The sequence below is a fragment of the Cuculus canorus genome, chromosome 5, assembly GCF_017976375.1.
Source record: "Cuculus canorus isolate bCucCan1 chromosome 5, bCucCan1.pri, whole genome shotgun sequence".
Lineage (NCBI taxonomy): Eukaryota > Metazoa > Chordata > Aves > Cuculiformes > Cuculidae > Cuculus > Cuculus canorus.
Window position 1 is genome coordinate 23615989 of NC_071405.1, and position 24137 is coordinate 23640125.

Consider the following 24137-nt stretch of genomic DNA (forward strand, 5'->3'; position numbering starts at 1 on the left):
AATTTCACACTATACAGTTAAACATCGTAAATGGAAGTAAAAACAAGATTAATTGCCTTATCCTAAAACAAGGAAAAAAAGTCTTGACAGTTACTGTAATATTATTTTCATAGTAAAAAGGGGAAACTACATCAAAAATAAGCATCTGATCACTATAAGTCCCACCTCATTCTTTTTGCATTCTACCAAGGAAAAAAGCAGTCCTACAAGACCAGGTAGCTAAAAGGTGCTGCATATCACTCATATAGAAGTATGAGGACACTTGAGACATACAAACTCTCAGAATTACTCCCTGTAAAGCAAGCAGTAGAATTATCCTTACAAAAAAAAAAAAAATTAAAAAAAACCTTCAAAGACACAAGAAATTATTGACTATTCCTAGAAGTGCTTCTCCTAGTCCTGCCACAGCTGGCAATGGCTTGCTCCAAAAGTCTCAGTTGCTGCACTCAGTCCATCTCTGAAGTCATACCCCAAGAAAAGCAAGCCAAATAGCTTGTGTTTGTGCCACGTTCTCTGCAGTGACACTGCTAGAGCAGTTCTTTGTCTTCATCTACTGAAACCAGGCACAGCACTTTGACTTTCTAGCTGAGGTACAATTTATCCAGAACAGAACTCATAATCCCAACATTTCCTTCACCCTGCTTTCAGAAGTATAAGTCCCCAAAGATCAGGCATTTTAGTCACCAGTCACTCAGAGGAACCCAAACGACCACTGCTGGAGGACCTTCCACAAGGAATGCTTTCTGAAATTACAAGACAAATGCTCCATGTTCAAAAAGCTTTAAAGGGCTGCAACAAGGCGGCTGCTACTACCACCACTGACAGAATAGTGAAATGCTTCTCCCACCTCACAGACATTATCATGCCAGGATCGATATCAGAACCTGACCCAACAACTGCCTGTGCAACCTGCATGAAGACAATGTATCTGTCAAGAGCCAAACAGGACGTACACTCTAGCATACAGCTAGGGGCACTTGTAGAAAATAGTACCATAACATTTCAGTGCATGCAAAGATGCCATTCAAAAACAGCAGCTTTGGGAAGGCTTTTCGTTTAAGAACTGGGGGCAAGAAAAGCAGTTTTGGAAACACAATGTACTTCTCTATGCTCTTTTTTTTTCAAGGGTGTTGCCACATCAACTGAAGAGTACCAAGGAAGGGAACTAAGCTTGGACAGGAAGAAAATACTGTCCAAGTCAACAGGATGACAATTTTTCCACAAATGATCTCAAACTACATATGACACAGCAGTATAAAGGATGGTGGTACATCATTAAAAAAAAGCAGTAAGCTGACAGCATCTTTTAGGAGCCAAGCTTACTGCACAGGTGTGCAATTAGGTAAAGCTTCCATTTACCCATTTTCTACTGTAGTCCACAGTAATTGGCGTCAGACCAACATGGTAAAGAGAGCATGCAGCTAAGGGCAACATCAAGATGAAACAGATCAACCCAGAAAGAAAGACTAAATGGAAAGGCCAAGACATCATGACATCCATAAAAACAAAGAGGAAATAGTGGTACTGGTCACAATTATCACCTCTGAAGGCAAATGTCTAGAAATATCCCCGCTGCAAAGACAAACCTCTACATGTGGAGACACCAGTGCATGGAGATTGTTCTCAGCCCCCTGAAGGGAGGACAGTCTGTTTAACTCTGGGAATGAGAACACGGTATCTCTGCTTGATGGAGGACCTCTAGGTGACATAAGAGACATGACTGTCATCTGCATTACACCTGAACTGTGAGATGGCCAGGTGTGAAGGAAAAACTGCACATGCTGGAACTGTGTAATGACTCTAATTGCTTTTAATTGTACTGTTGTTTTGAAGTTAAAGTGTGCTGTGTCCTCTATTTCTGGACTCCACTACATACAGTTTTGAAGCAGACAGACAAAACTAGAGCTTTCTCTACTGAACTAGATCAAGCAAGCTTCAAAGACAAGCTCTGCCTGAAAGCTGCAACTTGTCCCTGCTATTCTATGCAATCCAAGACTTTTATTCTGCTTTTTTATTGAGAACAACAATTAACCTCGGACAAATTAAAGCACAATGAAGAAAGGAAGAAGGAAAACAGGACAGAAGACATTCTGAAATATTTCAAACTATTATGTGCCCAATGCCTGGTATGAAGATCAACTTGATTCTAACCTGTTACTTCACAGCGCGACCCATTGCTACTCATCTAAAAGATCTACTCCTCTTAAGTCACAGCAACAAAGAACAGCTGCTGTTTTCTAAGTCACATGAACACAAACTTTAGATTATTCCTTACTCAGAGTAAAGAGTGGGTGTTTTCCCTTGAAATTAAGCAAAACTAGCACATCCTTTTCTGGAGGAAAAGGAAAAAAAACCACACCACCACTACGTAACACGAACAACTATTGCTTGTTAGACACTGGAGAAAATGCATCTAGGATGTTAGACTGATCTTCTGCTATATATAAAATTACACTTTGATTGTATAATTGGTTACAGCAACTGTGAACTGTTCATAAAGGGAAGGGAAAAATATTCTACAGCCTTTGAAGGCTGACATATTATTATTCCCAACCAGTAATTGTCAAGTCACTAAACAAGAATATCATTTAATCAGGACAGGGAGCTATCTTACAAACTTAGCATGGAATTTACAAAGCATAGCATCCCAAGGACTACCTGAATTTTTCTTAGACCAAAAAAGAATTTAGAGCAAAACTAAAACATGCACACAGTCCTAAATTCACATCAAAGAAGAGAAAATGTAATTCATGTTAGTTGTGATCCTAAAGTTCAGAGTGAGATAACTGGAGCGAGAACTGTTCATTCTCTATAACATTAGATGCTTAAGAAGAAGACTAGCTGAAATGGAAAAATAAAATAAAAATTCAAGATCTTACAAAGTTGATGATCCCATTCTAGAAGGCCTGGAAGCCAAAACTTCCACAGTCAAAGATGACAAAGATCTCTGAAGTACTCATTAAGCTGAATACAGTATGTGGAAATTCAGATGCATGAAATGCAGTGGGGAACATGACGGGAAACTATCATCACATTTATGGAAACAGACTGAGGCTGCAGAAAACCACCCCACCAAAGTTATCATTTGCACATCAGAAGCTGAAATAAAAGTGTGGGTATCTGAGATTAGCAATCCAGACTTAAAATAGTCTGAAGCAGAATGTGATCCATGTTAAGACCTATCTGTATTTATCAGCAGTATTTGCTATTACAGAGGTGATTTTGCCATGAGGTTTGTCATTACTGCGAGATGAATCACTACAGGGTCATCAAGATTCAACCTAGCAGCATCTCCATGGTTAGCCTGAAGCTTAATGTGCTGTAACGCTATACATCACACAACAGCCAAAAACCCCAAAATGTAATTAGGCAAGACGCTAATGAATGAAGTTGCTACAGGTAATCTAATGCTGAACACAGCTGAAACAGTTAGGTCAAAACAACAGGTATCTAAAGATTGTGCAGACCTTTTCAAACAAGAAATTGCATCTAAAGTGCAAGATATTAATCAATTTGGGTACTCTCTATCAAAGGAAATACACTTTATTCAATCATGAGCACTTAGGCCACAGTGTTAAAAGTAAGAGAACATAGATTAATTTATCAACAAAAGAGCAACTGAGAATTTAAGTGTTGATAAAAAGTATTTGCATATTAGTTTATGTAGACAACAACCAGGAAAATCAAGAATTAACTTCAGAACTAGCCTCTCTCCAGTAGAACTTTTATAACCATCTGTCCAAGCCAGCACAAAATATTTACAGACATCAACAAAAAATGCTAGAGGAAACAATCACAACAGATCCCACAACAAAACACAAAAGCAAATAAAGTGACAGTGCGTAACAGAGTACTTCATAAACGAGGTCATCTGCCTATCTACTGAATGAGTCACAAGCAAAGAAATCTTAACAGAGCTCGCACCTCATTGTTAGGATTGTGTAACGGTTAAGAGCGAGAAATAAAGAAAGAAAGAAAGAATGAATGTTTACCATAAAATATCAAATGATGCCAAGCAATGAAGGGGATCCAACAGAAATATTTACATGAAGAATATAGCTGCAAATCACATCCTCAGGTACCCAGGCTTTCTCATGTGTTTATGAAATTCTGGCAAGTGTTTCCCAAATTGCCTTCTGAATAAAATCCTGAAGTGTATTAAGTGGCATGTAAATCTCCTAACTCTTTTGTGGAATCCAGCACGAGCTTTTAAATCATAATGTTTAGAATATATTGGATCAAAGCTAAACAACAATCTGACAACAAAGTCCTCATTTATATTAGTCTTCATTTATATTTTTCTAGTACTTCCTGAAATGAGAAGGCGATTCCACTTCCCCCCCCCCTCAAAAAAATTTATACTAGCCCTCATTTATGTTAGACATTTAATTCACTGAAGCAGTGAGAGGGAAACAAGCAATGATACTGTCCCTTTTACAGATTATTTTAGCCAGGTTTGTTATATTCCAAAGCCGGGGGGGAAAGGGGGGAGGGGAAGAAAAGAGAGAGACCAATAGTCCTTCTTCTCCTTCATAATCATAGTTTATCATAATCAAAGTTACCATAGAATAAATAACAAAGAATTCCTATACTACAAAACTTGTTTATGAAGTATTGATTCTGTAAAGAACAAAATCCAGAGATGTAAGTTTTATGAAGGACAATTCACAAGCTTCCTTTCTTAAAACACTCTTTATACTTCCCACAGAAATATGGGAACATATACATTTTAGTGCTCAAAAGACAAAAGCAGAAGAAAAAGCAACGCAAGCTTTGAAATACTAAGCTATTAACATCTTCTGATCGCTACACAATATACAGAATTAGTACACAGTCAAATAAAATAAACCTTGTGTTTTACAGAAAATATAATTTTAAAAGCATCTTTAAATTTTCATAAGAACATCTTTTAAAAATAAAAAACAGAACACTGAAAAGGTGCCAGGTGTAGCTCCATAGTGAAGGCTAAATACTCTATTCATGATTCATCATGGTTTTAGCCATAGGAATTTTCATAGTGCCTTGCGATGTAACATGAGCCTTTCAGTTTACAAATAAATCTATACTAGTTTAAGCTCTCATTCAAGAAGGGGTAACTAAGAATATGCAACGTTAAAACCTTCAAATAGGCCATGTATTTATTGTCCGAAGCCCTTTATAGTTCCATACTAACCACAAGTTAAACTATCAGACTCGAGTTCAAATTCTTCTGCATCTGGAGCCCTGCAGCCCATTGCTACACTGACTTCTGGGCTACACATGCCTTTTTGCATGTCACTTGTTAACAGTCAGACGAATTGCAAACCAAAGCAAGCTCTTTAGCCCAAACTTTGTGATGGCATTAAAAAGAATCCAGTATCCTCTTTGAAACGACTTGCCAAAAGGAAAAGAACAACATCTTAAAGCAAAACAAACAACACATATACTGCCTATTGCCCATATATTCATGGTTTGTCTCACAAGTTCTTTTTAAGATCCCAGTTTTGCTAATCTCTGCCTCTTACTGGGCAAAGCAGGGAGTGCATATGCATGCTGCAAGATGGGCAACCTCCTACCGAACAAGTTATACTGAAGGTTCAGGATTCTTTGATCCTTATTTTATTTGTTAAAGAAAAAAAAAAGAGCTACAACAGAAGCTAACAGGACATAGTGAGGAAATCTCACTATTAACAGTTCTATTTCCTACATACCTTCCCATATGATAAGTCTTTACCTCTCTGCCCACATTCTTCCCTACCACATAAAAAATTTTCTCCAATAGGCTTTTCATTTGCCATTGTTTCATTCCATGGTGTTACCAGGAAACATTCAATGCAAACAGGCAACAATATTGGTTTTTTTCACTGTAAATAATACATAACTTCTTAGGTCTCAAAAAGACAGATGAGGTACTAGCCCTGATGTTAGCCTTCAGAAAATATAACCTTTTCCTTTACAAGATTCCAGGAACAGACACTACAGAAAATTTCAGTTTCTTACTATTTGGACTGGAGAGCTTCAGTGAGATCAACAGTCACCATGTCCTACCATTTGATCTGCAGCATATTTTTTCTTCTACTTCCTGAAATAAGAAGGTGATTTCATTTTCCCCAAAAACTCGCTTCCTTTCCAAAGTAAGAAATGAAAGATGGCGACTATTCCAAAATGGCTGAATTGTGAGGTTTTTGCCAAGGAAGAAATGATTTGTGTAACAGGAAAAAATAATAATAAAAAAAAAGATAAAATAAAAAAAAGAAGAGTTGTTAAATCTATTAGAAAATCATTATTGACCAAAATTGTGTCCTAGAAGTGACTGCTGTGTCTAATCTGCAAAATAACCAACTGAAGGAACAATCATTGAAGCACAGGCATACTTACAGTTTCTCCAGCAGTGGGGGGTGGACACCAATTCTTTGCATCATTAAAATAATATATATATACACACACAGAGAGAACAATGCTCAGTATTCGTAATACAGCATCTCAGAGAGGCACTGAAGTGTTATGAAACACAGTTCCTTCCCTATCACAGACCCAATCTATATGCCTATGAAGGGATGTTTTTTCAGCAACTGTTGTTTGATCATGCAACACAGGAGTTTTAGGGCCCTAAAAATATTGGATATAGAGCTAAAATGAAGATTGACCCCACATATCAAAGCCAGCACTGTAATTTCAAAGCCAAAGTTTAAAAGAAGTCAAACCATGATATGATATGGTTAATAATCAGCTGAGAACTGTGTAAAAACAAAATAGTGTATGCCACAATACTTGCTTCAAGGCAACAACAATTATCTTTCATTCTTGAAGATACTTATTTCATCCTAAATTCAAGTTTTATAGTACGTTCACTTACTCACTTGACTGTAATCAATGCCCTGTGAACTAGTTTAATGTTCTAATGAAATTCTAAGACCTAAGTTATTGCAAATGCAAAGTATAACTGGAGGTTCACCTGCATTTAGTTGATCTGAATACATAATTCCTTGCACTCTGAGTTTCTCATCAAGAGGTTCAAGCACCAACTACCACAATATGAAGATTAGATACTCCCTTTTCCAAAGCACCCGCTATTTGTACCACAATAGTACATTTTTTTCACAGCATTGTGAAGACTGACCTCTTTTTCATCTGCCAACTGACAGCTACTTTAAATATGTAATTCTAAATCATCCAATTAGTCACAGAGCTAGCAACATCAAGCAAAGAACACAGAGAGGGGGGAACACTGGAACCCAAACAAATTGCACATTAAAAGCATATTCATAGTATACAATCTCAGTATTTTAAAAACAACAAAAATCCTTTGGCTCCAATTCTAGTTCTTGCACATCCTCTCATCCTTTTTCCCAAAATGAAGCAAAAGTAAGTGGTGGGTTAACCCTATCCAGCAGCTAGGCACCCACACAGGCAGACCGAGCACAAAAAAATCTAACAAAAGTCTCTGAATTATTCTATAGATTATTTATATATTTCTATATCAACAGAAGATTAATGCATTTTTTCTCCTCAAATTATTATATCATAGTATCATAGTATAGTTAGGGTTGGAAGGGACCCTAAAGATTATCTAGTTCCAACCCCCCTGCCATGGGCAGAGACATCCCACTACATCAGGCTGCCCAAGGCCCCATCCAAACTGGCCTTGAACACCTTCAGGGATGGGGTAGCCACAACCTCCCTGGGCAACCTGTACCAGTGTCTCACCACCCTCAGCGTGAAGAAATTCTTCCTAATGTCCAGCCTAAATCGGCCCCTCTCCAGTTTACACCTGTTCCCTTCATCCTATCCCCACAAGCCTTTGTGAATAGCCCTTCTCCAGCTTTCCTGTAGCCCCTTCAGGTACTGGAAGGTCGCTATAAGGTCTCCTCAGAGACTTCTCTTCTCCAGGCTGAACAGGCTCAACTCTCTCAAGCTGTCCTTGTACAGGAGGTGCTCCAGCCCTCCAATCATCTTTGTAGACCTCCTCTAGACCCATTCCAACAACTCCATATCCTTCTCATATTGAGGATTCCAGAACTGGACACAGTATTCCAGATGAGGTTTCAAAAGACCTCATACTCCTGTGCATTGTGTGAAGACAAGTTCTAAAACAGTAGCTTGATATGTCTTGCATAGCAATGACACTATTGACACCTTCAGGAGTAGGAGTCTTCCAGGAGTACATGACAGAGCAGCTCCCTCCTCCACCCTAATGCTCCAGAAATAGACAAGCCATTGCTAGAAAGCATTTTTGAGAAAGCAGAGTTTTCTAAATACTTAATAAGGAGAAGAGGATGAGAAGGGGAGAAGCAATTGATTCCTATGAAGCTGAATCTCAGAAGCTTAAAAAGACACAAACAAGCTCGACAATTTTTTAATTAAAAGCAAGTGTCATTACTTCCTGAATCTACAAAGATCTAAGATCAGGATCAAAATGAAAATTACTTATTACACTGTATTAGACAGCTCTCTGACTAGTTTACATGGATGTGTTTATTCCTGAAACTATCGTTAAATAACTATCCCACAGGGATATGTGCTGTCTCAACTTCTACAAAGGAAATCTAAACATGGCTAGGTAAAATATACAGCAAAAAATGTGTTCCACTACCTTTCCCTCTACCACTTTTTCTCCTGCACACCAAAATCTAGCAACACCCAATGAGACAAGTATGCTTTCCACCAACTCCCTTGCTTCTTCTTGAAAGAAGGAAACTACAGTCCCTTTGGTTTCTGCGTAGCTATCAGGAAGAGTGCCCTTTTTTTTTTTTTAAAGCTGCAGTGATCGCTGCGTTCCATTGGGGCACCTCCCTGAGCCCCTGGACCCAAGGCAATGGGGATAGAAGGCTGAACGCCACCAAAAAGAGGTGAACCACCACCTCCCTTCCACATTAGACAACGTCAACTACAATAACCTGAGGGGCAGCTCTCTCAAACTTCTGTGACAAACAGCATCACATTCGTACTTTTACTTCATTGTGAAGAAAAAAAGACGATGAGAGAAAAAGGAACGAAGGACACGAGTTAACAGCACCTCCATTGTTAATAGACACAGAGAATGAACACTTTGACTATGTTTTTAAAGCATTTCTAAGTTAACAGTAATATCTACATTTACTGCAGTATTCAAGTTGCCTGGAAACTTCTGAGAAGCACAGAGTCCCTTTTAAAAATATATAGGGATCTTCCCCAACACAGCAACCTACGACAGAACATTCCTACTGTATCGCGGAAGGTCACATAAATTTGACCCGTTGAACTGCTCCTCCGGAGGGTCTTCAAGTAGCTACCGAGTTACAAGAAGATTCATCGACCGAGAAGCCAGATAACTCTGCGTTTATGTGTAGGCACATTCCCTCCCTACAATTCCGGCATTTCACGGAGGTCAGAGAAAAGCTGTCATGTAACAAGACATCATTTAGGGCTGTAACAAACATAACCCCCCGCCCCCCCCCAACATTGACAGAGCCATAAAAGTCAAACAGAATCACAGAATGACAGAATAGTTTGGGTTGGAACCTTAAAGCTCGCCCAGTTCCACTCCCCCTGCCATGGGCAGGGACACCTCCCACTAGATCAGGCTGTCTAAAACAAATAAAAACGTTTAACCCTTATCTCCAATCCCTTATCTCCTTTAAGAAGCGCCAGACCTCACTGGGGGCGCGGGACAGGGGAGTCGAACAGGCAGCACTGAAGCACTTTTCCTCAGCAGTGAGGTCCCCAAGGTCTTTTCCAAGCTGCTGATCGTATGGCACACGCGACACCCACTCCTCCCCCCGCGCTCACCGTTCCTGAGCTCGTGCTGCACGGTGCAGAGCGGCGGCTCCCCCGGCGCCGACGGCCCCTCCATGGCCGCACCGGCTCCCTCCCGGCCCTCAGAACCCCTGGCGGCCGCCCTCCTCCTGGCCCGGGCCGCGCGGAGCCGAGCCCGGCGGCCGCGATAGGCTGAGCCCGGCGGGGGGAGGAGGGGGCGCCGCCGCCAGCCGCCCCGGCCCCCCCGCCCGCCGCTCATTGGCCGCCGCGCACCGCCCCCCGCCCCGCCGCCCCCGCCATTGGCTCGGCGGCTGCGCCAAGCGCTGGCCCCGCCCCCCCCGCGCGCTGTTCCCCCCCCTCGCGGTCCCTCTACTCCCTAATCTTGTTTGTAAACATTCCCGCCCGCCTCTACCGCTCCCCCCCCCCTCGCGCGCTGGAGGGCGGGCGCTGGGTTGCCTAGAGAAAAAGAGAGGCGCTGATTGGCCAGCGGCACTGTCAGTCAGCTGAGCGCGCGGCCCTGGAGCCCCGCCCCCGAGCAGCGGGACGGTACCATAGCACAGGGGGAGGGGGTGTGAGGCTTCCCCATTCGCCGTGGCGGCGGGGGGAGAAGGGTGTCCTCGCCTACTGGGCCCGGGGACCCAGCGCTGCCAGCTCGGGCGCTGCGACACGGGAGCGGGGGGAGAGCGGAGCCGCCGCCCGGGGAGGCTGGACGGGAAAGCAACCGAAAGGTCACAGAGCAAAGAGGAGCCGGGGGCGCTGGGGAGGGGCTGCGGGCAGGGAGGGGTGGGGAGGGTCCTGACAGCAGCGGTCATAGACTGGTTTGGGTTATAAGGGATCTTAAAGCTCAACCAGTTCCAATGTCCTGCCATGGGTGCTGGGACACCTCCCACTAGACAGGCTGCTCAAGGCCCCATCCAACCTGGCCTTGAACACCTCCAGGGATGGGGCAGCCACGACTTCCCTGGGCAACCTGTGCCAGTGCCTCACCACCCTCAGCGTGAAGAAATGTCTAGTCTAAATCTGCCCCTCTCCAGTTTATACACATTTCTCCACGTCCTATCACTACAAGCCTTTGTAAACTGTCCCTCTCCAGCTTTCTTGTAGCCCATTCAGGTACTGGAAAGTCGCTATAAGGTCTTCTCGGAGCCCTCTCTTCTCCAGGCTGAACAAGCCCAACTCTCTCAGCCTGTCCTCCTAGGGAAGGTGCTCCAGCCCTCTGATCATCCTTGTAGCCCTCCTCTGGACCCGTTCCAGCAGCTCCATATCCTTCTTATGTTGACAACTCTAGAACTGAACACAATACTCCGGATGAGGTCTCACCTCACTCGACCTAATGGCCACGCTGCTTTTGATGCAGCCCATGACATGGTTGGCTTTCTGGGCTGCAAGCGCACATTGCTGGCTCATGTCGAGCTTCTCATCAATCATCAATCAGTTTATTTTTTAAGGAAGATGTATTTTGAATCATGTTTGACCTGTTATCTCACTTGAGCCTCTCAGTCTGTTTTGTTTTGCAGTCTGACATGTCCAAAGCAGTCCATGTTTCCCTGAGATGGATTACATGAATCACTTTTCTCCCCATTTCTTATTTATAGCGGTTTCTTTGTTGCTTCCTCTTCTTAGTGTAATAAGGTGCTCATTTGCAATGCCATGTCACCTTCAACAGTTGAATTCAATTCTTATACATCAAACATCAATGAAATAAAATGTCTTCTATTAATCCTTTATTCACATTCTAGTATTAAATGTTCTGGTTTGTGTTTGTACACATACATATAAAAATTGCATATACATAGATATAGTCACACGCATTTCTACAGTTTCCTGCAGAGAAATCAAGTTGAGCTATTTAAAGTTGGTAAGAGCTTTCTACTTTGGAATTGTTTAAATACTAAACCTCATTTTTAGAGCGCTTTGGGGGTTGATTTTCTTCCAAGAAATTAAAAATACTCTTTGAGAGTTTCATAGTGTAACTTTTGAAGGTGTTTTCCACAAAACACTTCAGGTGTTCTCTTAAGGTATCTTTCTGTAGCCTATAGGACACACATAGCTTCACTGAAATTGCCCATCCAGTTATTGCCTTTCTGACAATAAATATAGAAGGTCTGATCACACAAGATATTTTCGAACTTAAAAATAATTGAGTTGCTTTTTCACCTGATTTTAGAAGCCTTTCTGTTGCAGAAACAGTAGGTGTTACATCAGGATAATATTAAACTACAGAAGGGAAAATAAGTACAAAACATACTGAAAAAGATTGATGTTAGATTACATTTCTGTATCTATGCAACTAATGGCTCTTTTGTACAACTAGTGGGGAGTTTCAGTTTTGCTGCTTCTTTACGTGGAGTAGCAACCACTTCTGTTTATTCTGTCCCAGATGTTACATCTTAAAGAGACTACTAATATATTTCATACAGCGGCTCTACTAGTTTACAGTTTGGACTAACTGTCCCTGGCAGCCACAGAAGAGAGAAACTGAAATCTGACTCCAGTTTGTTCCTTACTAGCACTCACTGTGAGTGGAGCTGGCAATGAATCTAGTAGTTGCTAATAGCCTTCGTTTCAGATGTTCATAGCTTGATGGACTTCATCTGCTTATTTGCTTCAGGCCGAAACTTTCTTTTGTCCTTCTGAATTTCAGCTAAAACAGATTTAAAGAAAGAGGTGATAACCCTAAAATATTGAACCAAGGTTAACGAACCATTGTGGTAGCTGCTGACTATGCATGTAGCAAAATAGGTGATTACTCTGTATACTGAAGTTTAAGTTGTGACTGGGCATGGAAAGTACTACTGTGTGAACTGAAAATTCATTGTTACCGGGGGACCCACTGATTTGCATGCACTTCGGAAAAAGTAACTGGGAAACATGGTCATTCCATTAAAAAAAAAAATTAATATTTTTTTATATAACAATTTCTCCAGTGTTAAAATACTTCTGCAGCAGGATTCTCATGTCATATCCAGAAACAGTAAAACAGCCTTACTGAATGCTTGGAAAGAATCCCACCTTTTGACAGACAAAAGAGCTATACTGGCACTGAAATCCTAAACCTCCTGTCAGTAGTCCAGGAGTACAAGACTATACTTAAATTTTCATTTCCACTGAACTCTTGGGAGCAGTGGAGGATTAAGCTTGGTCATGCACTTGATTTAAGAGTGGACCTACCTTCAGTGGAATGGTCCCAGCATGGTGGACTCATTACCTCCATCACCTTTGTCTTTGAAGCAGTATTACATGGCTCTGTGGTTGGTTGTAAAAGGACTCAGTTTTGTTAGCCTTAAGGATAGACAGGATTTACAGGTAGGTGGTAACATACAGGCTGCGTCTGTACCAGAAAATAGAGCAGATTGGGACTCATTTAGGACTCATTCTTTAAGTGTCAGGGCAAGTCGCGTGACATAGCATGGCATAGCTTGCATGCATACAGCTAAATTCTTTCCCCTTCAAAACAGGGTGGCCTTCTCCATGCTGCCTAGTGGATTTATATGGATTGCAAACTGTTGCTGATCTAGGCTAGCTCCCAACTTGTACTAGGACATTGTCTGGGAGAGTGCTGCTCAGGGCCCCAGCCATTCCCAAATGTATGCCAGCAGTCAGAATTATGGATAGTCACGTGCCAGCGCTCAGACTCTGCCTTTGTCCCATTTAAATCATTAGCATAGACAGTCACAGAGTCTGATTAGGGAGGAAATTTGGCTTGAGCCTTCAGCCAAAGCAGACATGAAAGTACAGAAACAATGACGGGCTGTAGACCCACAGAATGTACAAATTGGTTTGTGAGATATTCCTTTATAGTTTAGAGAACTAAAACCACCCTTGCTATGTAAACTGTTATTTTGGAAGTGCAACTCTGAATGCAATTTAATTGACTGAAAATATTACTTGCATTTTAAATACTCATTTATATGTGTGCTATTACACTGAACAAAAAATACTATTTGTGTTATGTGCATTCAATAAATTACCTCTCAAGTGTTACAACGAAAAATATTTGAAGTAAAAACAATTAAAAACTATGGGGTCATGCAGAGCCACTCTCCCTCCATAGTATAAATATATATATTATTTTTTTTTAAGTAGCATTTTGATATTCATATGTACCATAAGAGCAACCTGACAGGTCAATCAACCACTAATTCACTGTTTGGGCAGAGTGTGTGCTGCAAGTTTGGGAACATGGAGTGACAGAGTTCTAAAGATAGATGTCCCTTCTCTACCCCACAACACAACTGTTCAAAAATATGTGTATTTACTTTCCATTGCTAATTGTGAAGAGAGGGAGGAAAAAATTTTGTGGGAAATAAGCACATGGAAAGATATTGTTGAACCTCATTTAAGAAAAAGTGTCACAACATTTCCTTTTTGGTTCTAAAAGAGGTGGTGTGCCAAGCTGGTTTGAGGGCTGAGGTGAAATTTAAATGTTTAGTGTACAGACTTCTTAGAGGAAATGAGAGAAAGAAGAGAACAAGTACTGTAGCTCTGTATTTCCAGGGTCTTTCTGCTTTACAGTTTTGAGGTACTCGATTTACTTTCTTTCTGGAGGGGAGCTGCATGTGAAAAACACAGTTTCTATGGAGCTGAAGTTGGAGGCATCTGGTGCTTTTTTATGGTCATTGAATTGTTACAAAAATAGGTGTTATTTTTGAGGTACAAGTGTTGGAAAGCCAGATGATACAAAATGTTCCCCTTACTCTCTCTATTTGCACAGCAATGGAAAAGGAGGATCAGGTTTGGGAAATCAAGAAATAAATTTAGGGAAGGACTCCCCATGAAAGACAATCACGTAATGAAACAGTTCGGTGTGAGACTTTAGTACAGTATTAGTCGTAGTTTCTGGTTTACAAATGTTCTCTGTTTGTTTGGGGTTTTTTTTGTTTTTTTTTTTAATTCTACAGTTGAACATTTTGTGCTTGATAACTGTCGAAAATGTAGATTTGGTAGGTAAATTTGCTGTTTAAAGCTTTTTTGTATGAAACTGCTCTGGCCAATAGTTTTATCTCTCTAAAACCACTTAATGTCTTACCATGAAAGGAGAAGTTATGCTAAGCGTCCAAACCTAATAATTCTCTTAACGGAAGCGGTACAACTCTGTCAGGAAATAGATCGTTTCTTGAAAGAGTGCATATAAGTGAAGATGTGTTACTGATTCTAGGGTTACATCTTTGATTAAACTGAAGTCCTGTTTCAGTTAGTATTCATTTGTTCACTGAAAATTCATTTGTTAATTTTTTTCTTCAGTTACACTACAGTTACAACTACTATTCCAGACAACACTTTCAAAAGTTTGTTTAAAATCTTTGTGGCTATAAAAGAAAAACAATAACAATATTTGTTGTGTTACTTGGTTTCTGTTGAGAGATGAACTGAATGAGCACTGTCAGAAGAAGAAAGGAAGCAGCACTATCTATTGAAACAGAAATAGGCGTTTATTTCAATTCCTAATCTGCTTAAATAGTTCAGATAGGCAGAGATGGAATTTCTAGTTAATACAAATAATTGAGTTTTGCATCCTAATCCTTGCTCACTCACAATAATTTGAAATTATTATTTCCAATAATTTGAAATTATTTTCAAATTTGTTGTAAGAAACACAGAGAGTGTTGTACGTAATGGTGTCATTAAATAATAAATAATACTAATTACAGTGTAATTAAACTCAAAGTCCTTTTCAGAATACTCACGTGTGAATTTTCACTATTTTGAAAATTTTATGGTAAAATTTGGAGAAGGGGACTTTAGAAAGTAGAAGCTACTCAAGATGATCTGAAAGCTAGAGATGAGGAAATTAAAACTTTTAACTCAGCATGGAGACCATGAGTACATCCTGATAGCTGCAGAAGCCATGCATCTGCTTCCCACCTCCAAAGAAGGAAGAAAAAAAGTGACCAAAAAAGTGATTAAATGGCAGAGCTTAAAGATATACATTGTGGTTCTTAAAGAGAACCTACTGAAAAGGAGGTAAGCGAAAGGAAGTGCCGTGTAAAGTGAAGGGATGATGCAGTTTTTGGAAAGCACAAATGAAAACTAGCAAGTTCATTTCTACAACCTTTTTTTCTATGGTGTATTTAGAGATAATGCATCTTTTAAATTATCATAGAGCGAAAAAGAGATTTAATGAAGTGAACAATATTGCAGAGATTCCTTTTTTATCTTTTCCCTTACCTTGACAAATTTTGTATGGTTGTTGATTTTGAATCTACTTTTTTAAAGTTAAAAATATAAGATACTCCCATGAATTGAAGTAACAGAAGATAAAATCCTGGAACAGATATATAAATCAAGATAAATGTGTTCCAGATTCAAGAGGTATATCTCCTGGAATTTGGAAGGAGCTTGGGGGTCCTTAGTGAAAATACACCACCACCCCCTCCCTATTAGTTTCAAGTACTGTACCAGGTGAATGGGAGGCACATCTTAACGTGTTGTAATATAACATTATATAATAGAATAGTGTGATTTAATATAAGCAGCATTACACCTAAAATCCTCTTTAAAAAGACCAGGAGAACGTTTTGAGGAAAGATTTGAAAGATTACCCTTAGTTTTAAAGAATGAAAAAAAAAATAAAAAGAGTAGATGAACTTGAATTTCCATGAATACACACCAAATATAAAATACTACTATGAAAAATCAGGTACTAAAACCAGTATCTATAATAATAAATAGCAAATTTTAATATATCTAAAAAAATGGGGATTTTAACTGGAGTTGCATAACTGATGCTGGCACCGTAAATTGTATGACTTGGGACTAGAGCTAAATGATACTCAGCAATTTTATCATTTCACTACTACTTTTCTTAATTTTTTCATCCCATATTGATTTATTGAGATACAGGATACAAACTAGGGTATGTCTAACACTGGCCTGTAGCAGCTGTATTGTGTCATGATGAACTGGTGAGAAATTTCTAAGGTTTAACTATACAGTCTATGAATAAAGCCCTCCATTTCTTCGCTTTCACTTTGCAATTTGTTAGTTGCATCTGCTAGCCCTTCATGATTTAGTTAAAAAAGAGAGTGAAGAATTGTTACCTTTTATCTTCTCCATGCTTTTGTTGGATCTGCCCATTTCACAGGCAAACCCAGAATGTGAAGCACTAGTTCCTCCTCTGCAAAAATGTCCAGTAAAATACTTACTGTAAGTACAGATTATGCACTAGGCTCTAGCAATTCTTTGAGCTTTCAGTAATGCAAGTATAGCCTGATTTCTTTCATTTTTCTTAGGTAAAGGGCTGTAGGGGAAATATAGGTTATTTAAATGTTGGAACCCTCAGTTTCAATACACCTCTCTTCTCTTCTAACACAGAATGTTTGCTGTGACAATCTTCTAAGAGAATATCCAAACCGCAGTTGATCACAAGGCTTTTTACACTCCTTTTGTAGATTCCTTGGGATTTGTTTTCTCTGAAGCGTTAGACTTCTGTGCAAGAAATGTCCTGTTAAGCATTTTTCCTTTGGCTGTCATTTATTGTGTGGCTAAGAGTGAGGTTTGGCATCCTCCTCCTTACAGCATGTCACGTTCAAAGTTACTTTTCTATTGTGACTGCTTGTTAACATATTGATAGGCAACATTACAGCAGTGCAGATTATTGACACTGTAAAGCACTCCACTAATTCTGGGCTACTTCAGTACCCTCACCCCGCAATGTTTTCTGGGATTTAATGAAGAGTTGCATTAGTACCGTGTATCTCTCCATCTTCAAAGGAACACATTCATATTCAACCAGATTTTATTACACCAAATCCACCATGTCATTACAGAAACTCTGTAGTAAGTGATTTGCTTCCCAATGGACTCAATGTTACCTTCCTACAACTCTAGTGAGATGCATCTTCAGAATGGGAAGTCAAATGAGGTGAACCCCACAGACTCTTAGAATTACTTGTAATATGCAGAGAAGTTAGGGTATGACTTCAGCTTAATCACTCATTTTCTGAGTAACTTATATCTGCAATGTGGCCTTACGATGTCTTCCAAACAAAGTGTTTGGTTTTGAGTGGTAGTGGATTGTTGCAAGATGTTTTCCATTATTTTCTTAAGTCTTTAGATAATAAACAGTTAAACTGTTCCACTGTGTGACAATATTTTTCTTTAGTAGTCTATGTGACTGAAGACAGTGGACAAGCCTGGGGTATTGCTTTGGTTTATACATATGACAAAATAATTGTGTTTGGATAGCAAGTACCAAAGCAACAGAATTATAAATCATTTGGGATTGGACATGAACCCATTGCAGTCCCGGACAACTATCCTATGATGGCTGTATAGGGAGGAGATGAAGGGAGTTTCTGCAGAAATCATGAATCTCTCCCTGCTTTATCAACATGGAGTGTTCTTGTTTCTTGTGAGACCTCATCTGGAATACTGTGTCCAGTTCTGGAATCCTCAAAGTAAGAAGGATATGGAGCTATTGGAACGAGTCCAGAGGAGGGCTACAAAGATGATGGGAGGCCTGGAGCACCTTCTCTTTGAGGACAGGCTGAGAGAGTTTGGCTTGTTCAGCCTGGAGAAGAGAAGTCTCCGAGGAGACCTTATAGCGACCTCGCAGTACCCGAAGGGGCTACAGGAAAGCTGGAGAGGGGCTATTCACAAAGGCTTGTGGCGATAGGATGAGGGGAGAGGAGCCGATTTCGCTAGACATTAGGGAGAATTTCTTCACGCTGAGGGTGGTGAGACACTGGTACAGGTTGCCCAGGGAGGTTGTGGCTGCCCCACCCCTGGAGGTGTTTAAGGCCAGGTTGGATGGGGCCTTGGGCAGCCTGATGTAGTGGGATGTCCCTGCCCATGGCAGGGGGTTGGAACTGGATGATCTTTAGGGTCCCTTCCAACCCTAACTATTCTATGATTCTATGTTAATCCCTTATGTACTCTTGTATTTCAGGCCAAACCAGGACCTTGCTTTCTGTAGCCTTTTACATACCCTTTCTGACTTCAGAGATGCTGTGAAAAAGCAATCATTCCTCCTCCAATAGTGTCAGTGTCTCACTCTGCAGAAGTGAATGCCTTCTCACCACACCCACACCCCTTCCCCTCCCACTCGCTGCCCCTGCTGCAGTAGCAGCGATGTTACTCTTCAGTTAGAGTGAAGGATGTTATTGCAGTAGTTGCAGGTAGTGCTGCACATTTGCACATCATCACTTGTTTCTTCTTTAATGCTTTTAGCTCTCTGGGTTGAAGCTTCACCGTGCGTCCTCTTAGGTAGTTGAAGGTTTGGGCTACAATTCAATCTGTTTCGGACTTACTAGTTTGGTTGGTTGGTTCAGTTTTGGAAAATTTCTAAAAGGTGACAAATAGAGAAATCATGTAGTCTTATTGAAACAGCCTTCTCCAGAATAACAATAGAACAAAAAAAATTAAAGAAAGTTTGCCTATCCATCTTATTAATAATTTTACTATTCCCTCTTCAGAAAATGTTCATTGCTTATCTTTAGCTATTTACTTCAGAGCAGCTTATCTCTTGTCTTTGCTGGTTATTTGTTTGTTTTGCATCTACTTATTAAATCCAGCTATTCATACAGTAGATATGCCTGCAGTCAAGTTATCTACACTATTACTAAGCTGTTTCAAAGAAGCCACGAATGTATTCTGTAATTTATTACAAAAATATCTAATGAATTAATTCTAAATTTTATTTTATACGTGGTATCGAGCTTGTTTTCAGCAGAATTTCAATTTGCAATTGAAAATGTATGTTCTTGGATTTATTCACAGGACAGGCATTCAATGCAGGTGAGAGGTAACATCACGCTGCAGTCATGTTGAAAAGCCCTTACAGTAGGCCAGCACTCATTTGTGCTGAGCCATATGCAGATTCAGAACAACAAGATGCATCTCAAAATTTCTCATGTGCTATGATGAGAGCCCTTAGAGCACAACTGAAAACTGGGAAACTGACTTTTTCACTGAAGCTGATAATTAGTATTAATAATACTTGCAATTACTATTTTGTATGTTTGTCGATAGACAAAAATACATGTCTATCGAGAACAAAATGGGAAATCTATTATAAATATGGTATCCTCTTTATTCTTGTTTATTTTTAAGGAAGATATTTGAGATGAGTGAATTCTGCAGAGCTCATGAACTCAAGGTCACTGAATCAGATGCACGTTGTTAATATTCTTAGCTATTTTAATATCTATAGATTATATCCTAAACAATGCCTGCTTAATACACTTCATTTTGCATATCTGCTTTTGTATATTTAGTAACTATGGAAAAGTCACATATAGACCATTCTAGTCTTTGAACTGTAAGATATTAATTTTGGACTATCTTTATTGTGTTAAATAAATGCAGTCTTGAAATAACTCTTTAACAGAGAACATTTTGGTTTACATGATCAACCATGGAGTGAATGCATATATATTATATATATATGGACACAGTTTTTTTGCCCAGAGCTTGAAATCAAGTACTCATTGCAATAGTTTCCTTCTTCAAAAGGAGTGGAAAATATTGTGTAATATTTTCCAGACTGAAGCTGGATCTACTTAGAATGCTTGGTTTTTAAACTTTCCAGTAAATGGGGGGAAAAAAACATGTTTATTCTTTGATCAGGAGGACATGGACTTGCTAATTTTTATGTATCGTTGCAAATTCTTTTATATGCCTCCTTGTATACTCTATTTTTTATGTCAAACAAGAAAGTCTTACTTCTTTCCAGTCTTGTATTTTCATGCTCCAGTGAACTTGCATTATTTCTGACAGTTTTCCCATGGACGCAATGATTACGTCTCATCTATCTGTAGTCTGAAGTGCTTAATAGATTCAAAATTAACCTTGTATATCGAACTTTCTATGTCAAAATCAGTTAATTTCCAAAAACGAATATTACGAGAATAGAGAAAAGGTTTCCATTATGGAAAGCTGTCAGTAGAGAATGGAGTTTGTAAGTGAGTAGCTACCATCATTTTTTCAAATGTTTTAGTAGTAGTAACTATGTTTTTTAATAGCAATCTTCTACTGCAGTCTGACTAGAAATCATAGCAGGGTCTAGTGACTGATGCCTGGTTATCTTTCTTTTAGCTGATTAAAATCGTCTCTCTTCTTTCTGTAGTGAGAAACACCTTCAGCCTATATTAAAATGATAATGTTCTTCCATGTTTGCTTATTATTAAAAATATTCCCTGATAGGTATGATATAGTGACATATCATACAATATACACTGCTTTGTATGACTTTTGTTTGGTTGGTTTTATTTCCAAGTAGCTAAGCAAATACCCTTTTTATAGATTTATCTTTTTCTGTCCAAAAATGCTGATCCAAAATACTCAATTTTCAAAACTGTACGTGGTCCAAAAAATATGTCTTCATATTAATTGTACTAAAAGAGAATCTAGTTAAGTAGACTTAGGTTTGAACCACACTCATTACTCCCTTTCCCCCACAGTCAAAAGCCTACAGATCTGAGTAACCTTTTTGAGAGAAAATCCATAGATTTTCACAGCTCGGTTTTTGCAAATGTGAACGCTTTATTTTAATTGTACAGTTAGACTTGGAGTCCATTAATGCAAGCTGTGGAATGCTTTTAATTTCTTTTATCTTTTTTCACCATATACATTGTTTGCTAAGCAAACAAAAAAAAAAAAAAAGAGCTAAACCTTATTTCCAAACCGTATGGTTCATCAATATAATTATAACTAATTTTATATCAAGAGTGTTAGCTGCTTCCATACGCACCTGTTTATAAAAAACATGCGTATTGTTTATATCTTTTTCTGTCTTTACTTTTAAACTAACCTTTACCTTCTGTCACATCTGTCTTTACTCAGCTCTGTATAGTATATGGCTCGTATGCAAAGGCTTATTCAGATGAAGTACAACACAGCAAATGTTTAAGCACTTCATTTGTCCTTGAACTCAATAGGACTACTGATCTACTTATCTCTATTAGTTACATTCATAAAAGTACTATAGGTTTGAGTCTTTTGACTATGAGATTTTATAGGTATTACCCACACTATGTCTGGGTACAAAACTGTAAATAAATAAACAAACAAGCAAAAATAGTAATAGCTTAAATTTTGCTCTGTGTTCTATACAAATTATGATCTCAACTCTGTATTAAAATGTCATTTTGGAAGCAGAGCACACCAAGACACACAAACTTCTGTAGCTTATTTATGCTTAAAAAATATAAAATGAGGCAACAGATACGTAAAACATTTTCAGCTCTTACCTTCTTATTGTTTGGTAATGAAAATCAGAATGATGACATTAACATCCCTTTAAAGTCAGCTAACTGATGCTGCAGCATTATGAGTCATCTCTTTAACATCAAGCTGCTTTTAAAAATATTTTAATGGTACTAAAAGGTATGAGGGTGATGGGCCTGCAGGTGTTGCTCTATTTGTCCACAGAACACAGGGAAAAGTAGTAGAAGTTTGAGATTAATTCTAGGAGTTAGAAAGGTGAACTGTGTATTTTTTTCAAATTCTTGAGTTTTCTGCTGAAAACTGCACATGAAGGCAGCGATCTGAGGCACTGGCTCTGTCTGCTGTAACTGCAGTGAACACAGTAGTGTATTGTAGAAACCACTGAATAGCTAACAGAGCAACAGTATTTAGTCGTCTGATGCCTGATCTAGTCTGTAACCAGAAACTTGTATGAGAACTTCTTTGCATGACTTGCATTAGGACCCAAGCCTAACAGAGATCCTAAACTTTTCCTTTGCACTTGCCATAGTGCGACTGTCACCAGTGGTGATGCTCTGAGGATACCACAATAGACTGCATCAGAACCATCCACATGCTGTGAGGATACTTTGATAAGGGCCTCTATGTTTTCCATCGATTTAGAAGTGTAAGGTAATTGGGGATTTTCTTTTCAGAATGCAATGCTTTAGTTCAAGCTCATCTTTCTTCTAGACAGTAGGCACCATTGCAGCCTATGGCTATAGAGTAACTCATTCTCTCCTTCATCAAGGATTGCTTTGGTGGATAAGGACAATTGTCTTGAATGACTGTTAGGAATTCACAAATGGAGAGAAACTGGAGGCACTGTTGGTACTCTGCAGCACCAACACTGCTTGCAGAGTCTTTCTTCCCATAGTCAGTGTGATTACCACTTGTCTATAAAACTAGTTCATTCCTGATTCCTACAGATGACTGCACAATCAGGTCAGTGTAGCAACACTCTTAGTCACTTGGTTCAATTGCTACATTATCCAGGTCTTCCATGTCCCACGTTACTGCCAAGCTGAGATCCTCAAAGGTTCATGTGGCATAGAGTCTCATATAATCCTCTCTAGGCAGGTGAAGAAGAGCTATGAATGATGTACATTTGGGTCCCACCACAAGGGGCTTTGGCTTTTCAGGATTATAACTCACTAATTCTGCAAGTTCTTGTTCACATGTTCAAGGATGGTGAACATTGTCATTGATGATTTATGGGCTCTGTGATACAGACTACCAAATAAGTATGTAACATATGTGGATTCTAGAGCTTCAGCATCTTTGCTAGGGACAAAGCAGTGCTCTCTTCTCCATAGTGGTGGTGATTGTTAGCCTTAGAGTATATGTTTACTGATATTACTGATTATTTGTGTTACTGCTTACCACTATTTCCTTTTCATCAAGCTACTCTACTGAATGTTGGTCAGTCAGGCCTTGAGCTCTTGCAGGTAGAATGCAAATGTGACTGCAGGTGCCTGGCTGAAACAAACAAACCATCAAGGGCAGTTTCCAGATGAACATGATAACTGCAGTTGCCACGTAGTACCTTAGTTGTCAGGTGTTCAGTGATGAAAAACATGGTAACTTGTCTGAAACCTCATGGAACCTTTCCAGTTGGGTTGGGCGCTGCAGAACAAAGCTGTCCAGGCATCCTTGATGCAGATTAACATTTAGTATGTGGGTATCTTGGATGATCCAAGATAAAGTAGCAGTCCAAGTGCACACCATTTAACATCACATGGCACAGCTCCTAACAGCACTTTCTCTATGCTTACTCCTGGGAGTTACAGTGAGGTATTCTTGCAAAGCCTGCCATTGATCCACCTTGTTATTCAAATGTCACTGCTTTAGCCAGGAGTTCCATCAGGGAAATTATGTTCAGTCCTTTTGAATTAGTCACAGTACTTTTTGATCTAAGAGCTGAAGGAAGCAACCAAAAAAACAAAAGTAGGTATTTCTCCATTGCAGGTATTTGGGGAAGCAAAGATGTTTGTGTTTAAAAGTGTTTGAGAAGTGCAGTTCACTGGAGGTTCTCCAGACACAGCTTACTGAGATGGCCACATTTCAGGGACATAAATAGGCTGCAATCATTCCTTTAGTGACCATATCTGAGGAGGATTGCTTGGTGAGGAGCAGTGGATTCAGTGACTCAGCAGTTGCTGGCAGACATGTGAACCCAAAAGAAGTGGTGTAATCCTGGGGGTCACCTGAGTGACCTGACAACAGGAGCATGGCAA

The 24137-nt window shown here is 39.5% G+C and overlaps 1 protein-coding gene and 1 long non-coding RNA gene across 2 annotated transcripts in view; both read right to left on the reverse strand.

The window, feature by feature from the left end:
- RPS6KA5 (ribosomal protein S6 kinase A5) overlaps nt 1–9931 on the reverse strand; it is an 81966-nt gene extending 72035 nt beyond the window's left edge. The window contains 1 exon segment of the mRNA XM_054069102.1: nt 9748–9931. Coding sequence (XP_053925077.1) covers nt 9748–9811 — 64 coding nt within the window. The 5' untranslated portion in view covers nt 9812–9931.
- A 595-nt stretch (nt 9932–10526) lies between these two features.
- Nucleotides 10527–24137, reverse strand: part of LOC128852417 (uncharacterized) — a 34127-nt gene continuing 20516 nt past the window's right edge. The window contains exons 2-3 of the long non-coding RNA XR_008450247.1: nt 12886–13045; nt 10527–12358 (exon numbers count right to left, since the gene is read on the reverse strand). This is a non-coding gene — a long non-coding RNA (uncharacterized LOC128852417). The remainder of the gene's footprint in view (nt 12359–12885; nt 13046–24137) is intronic.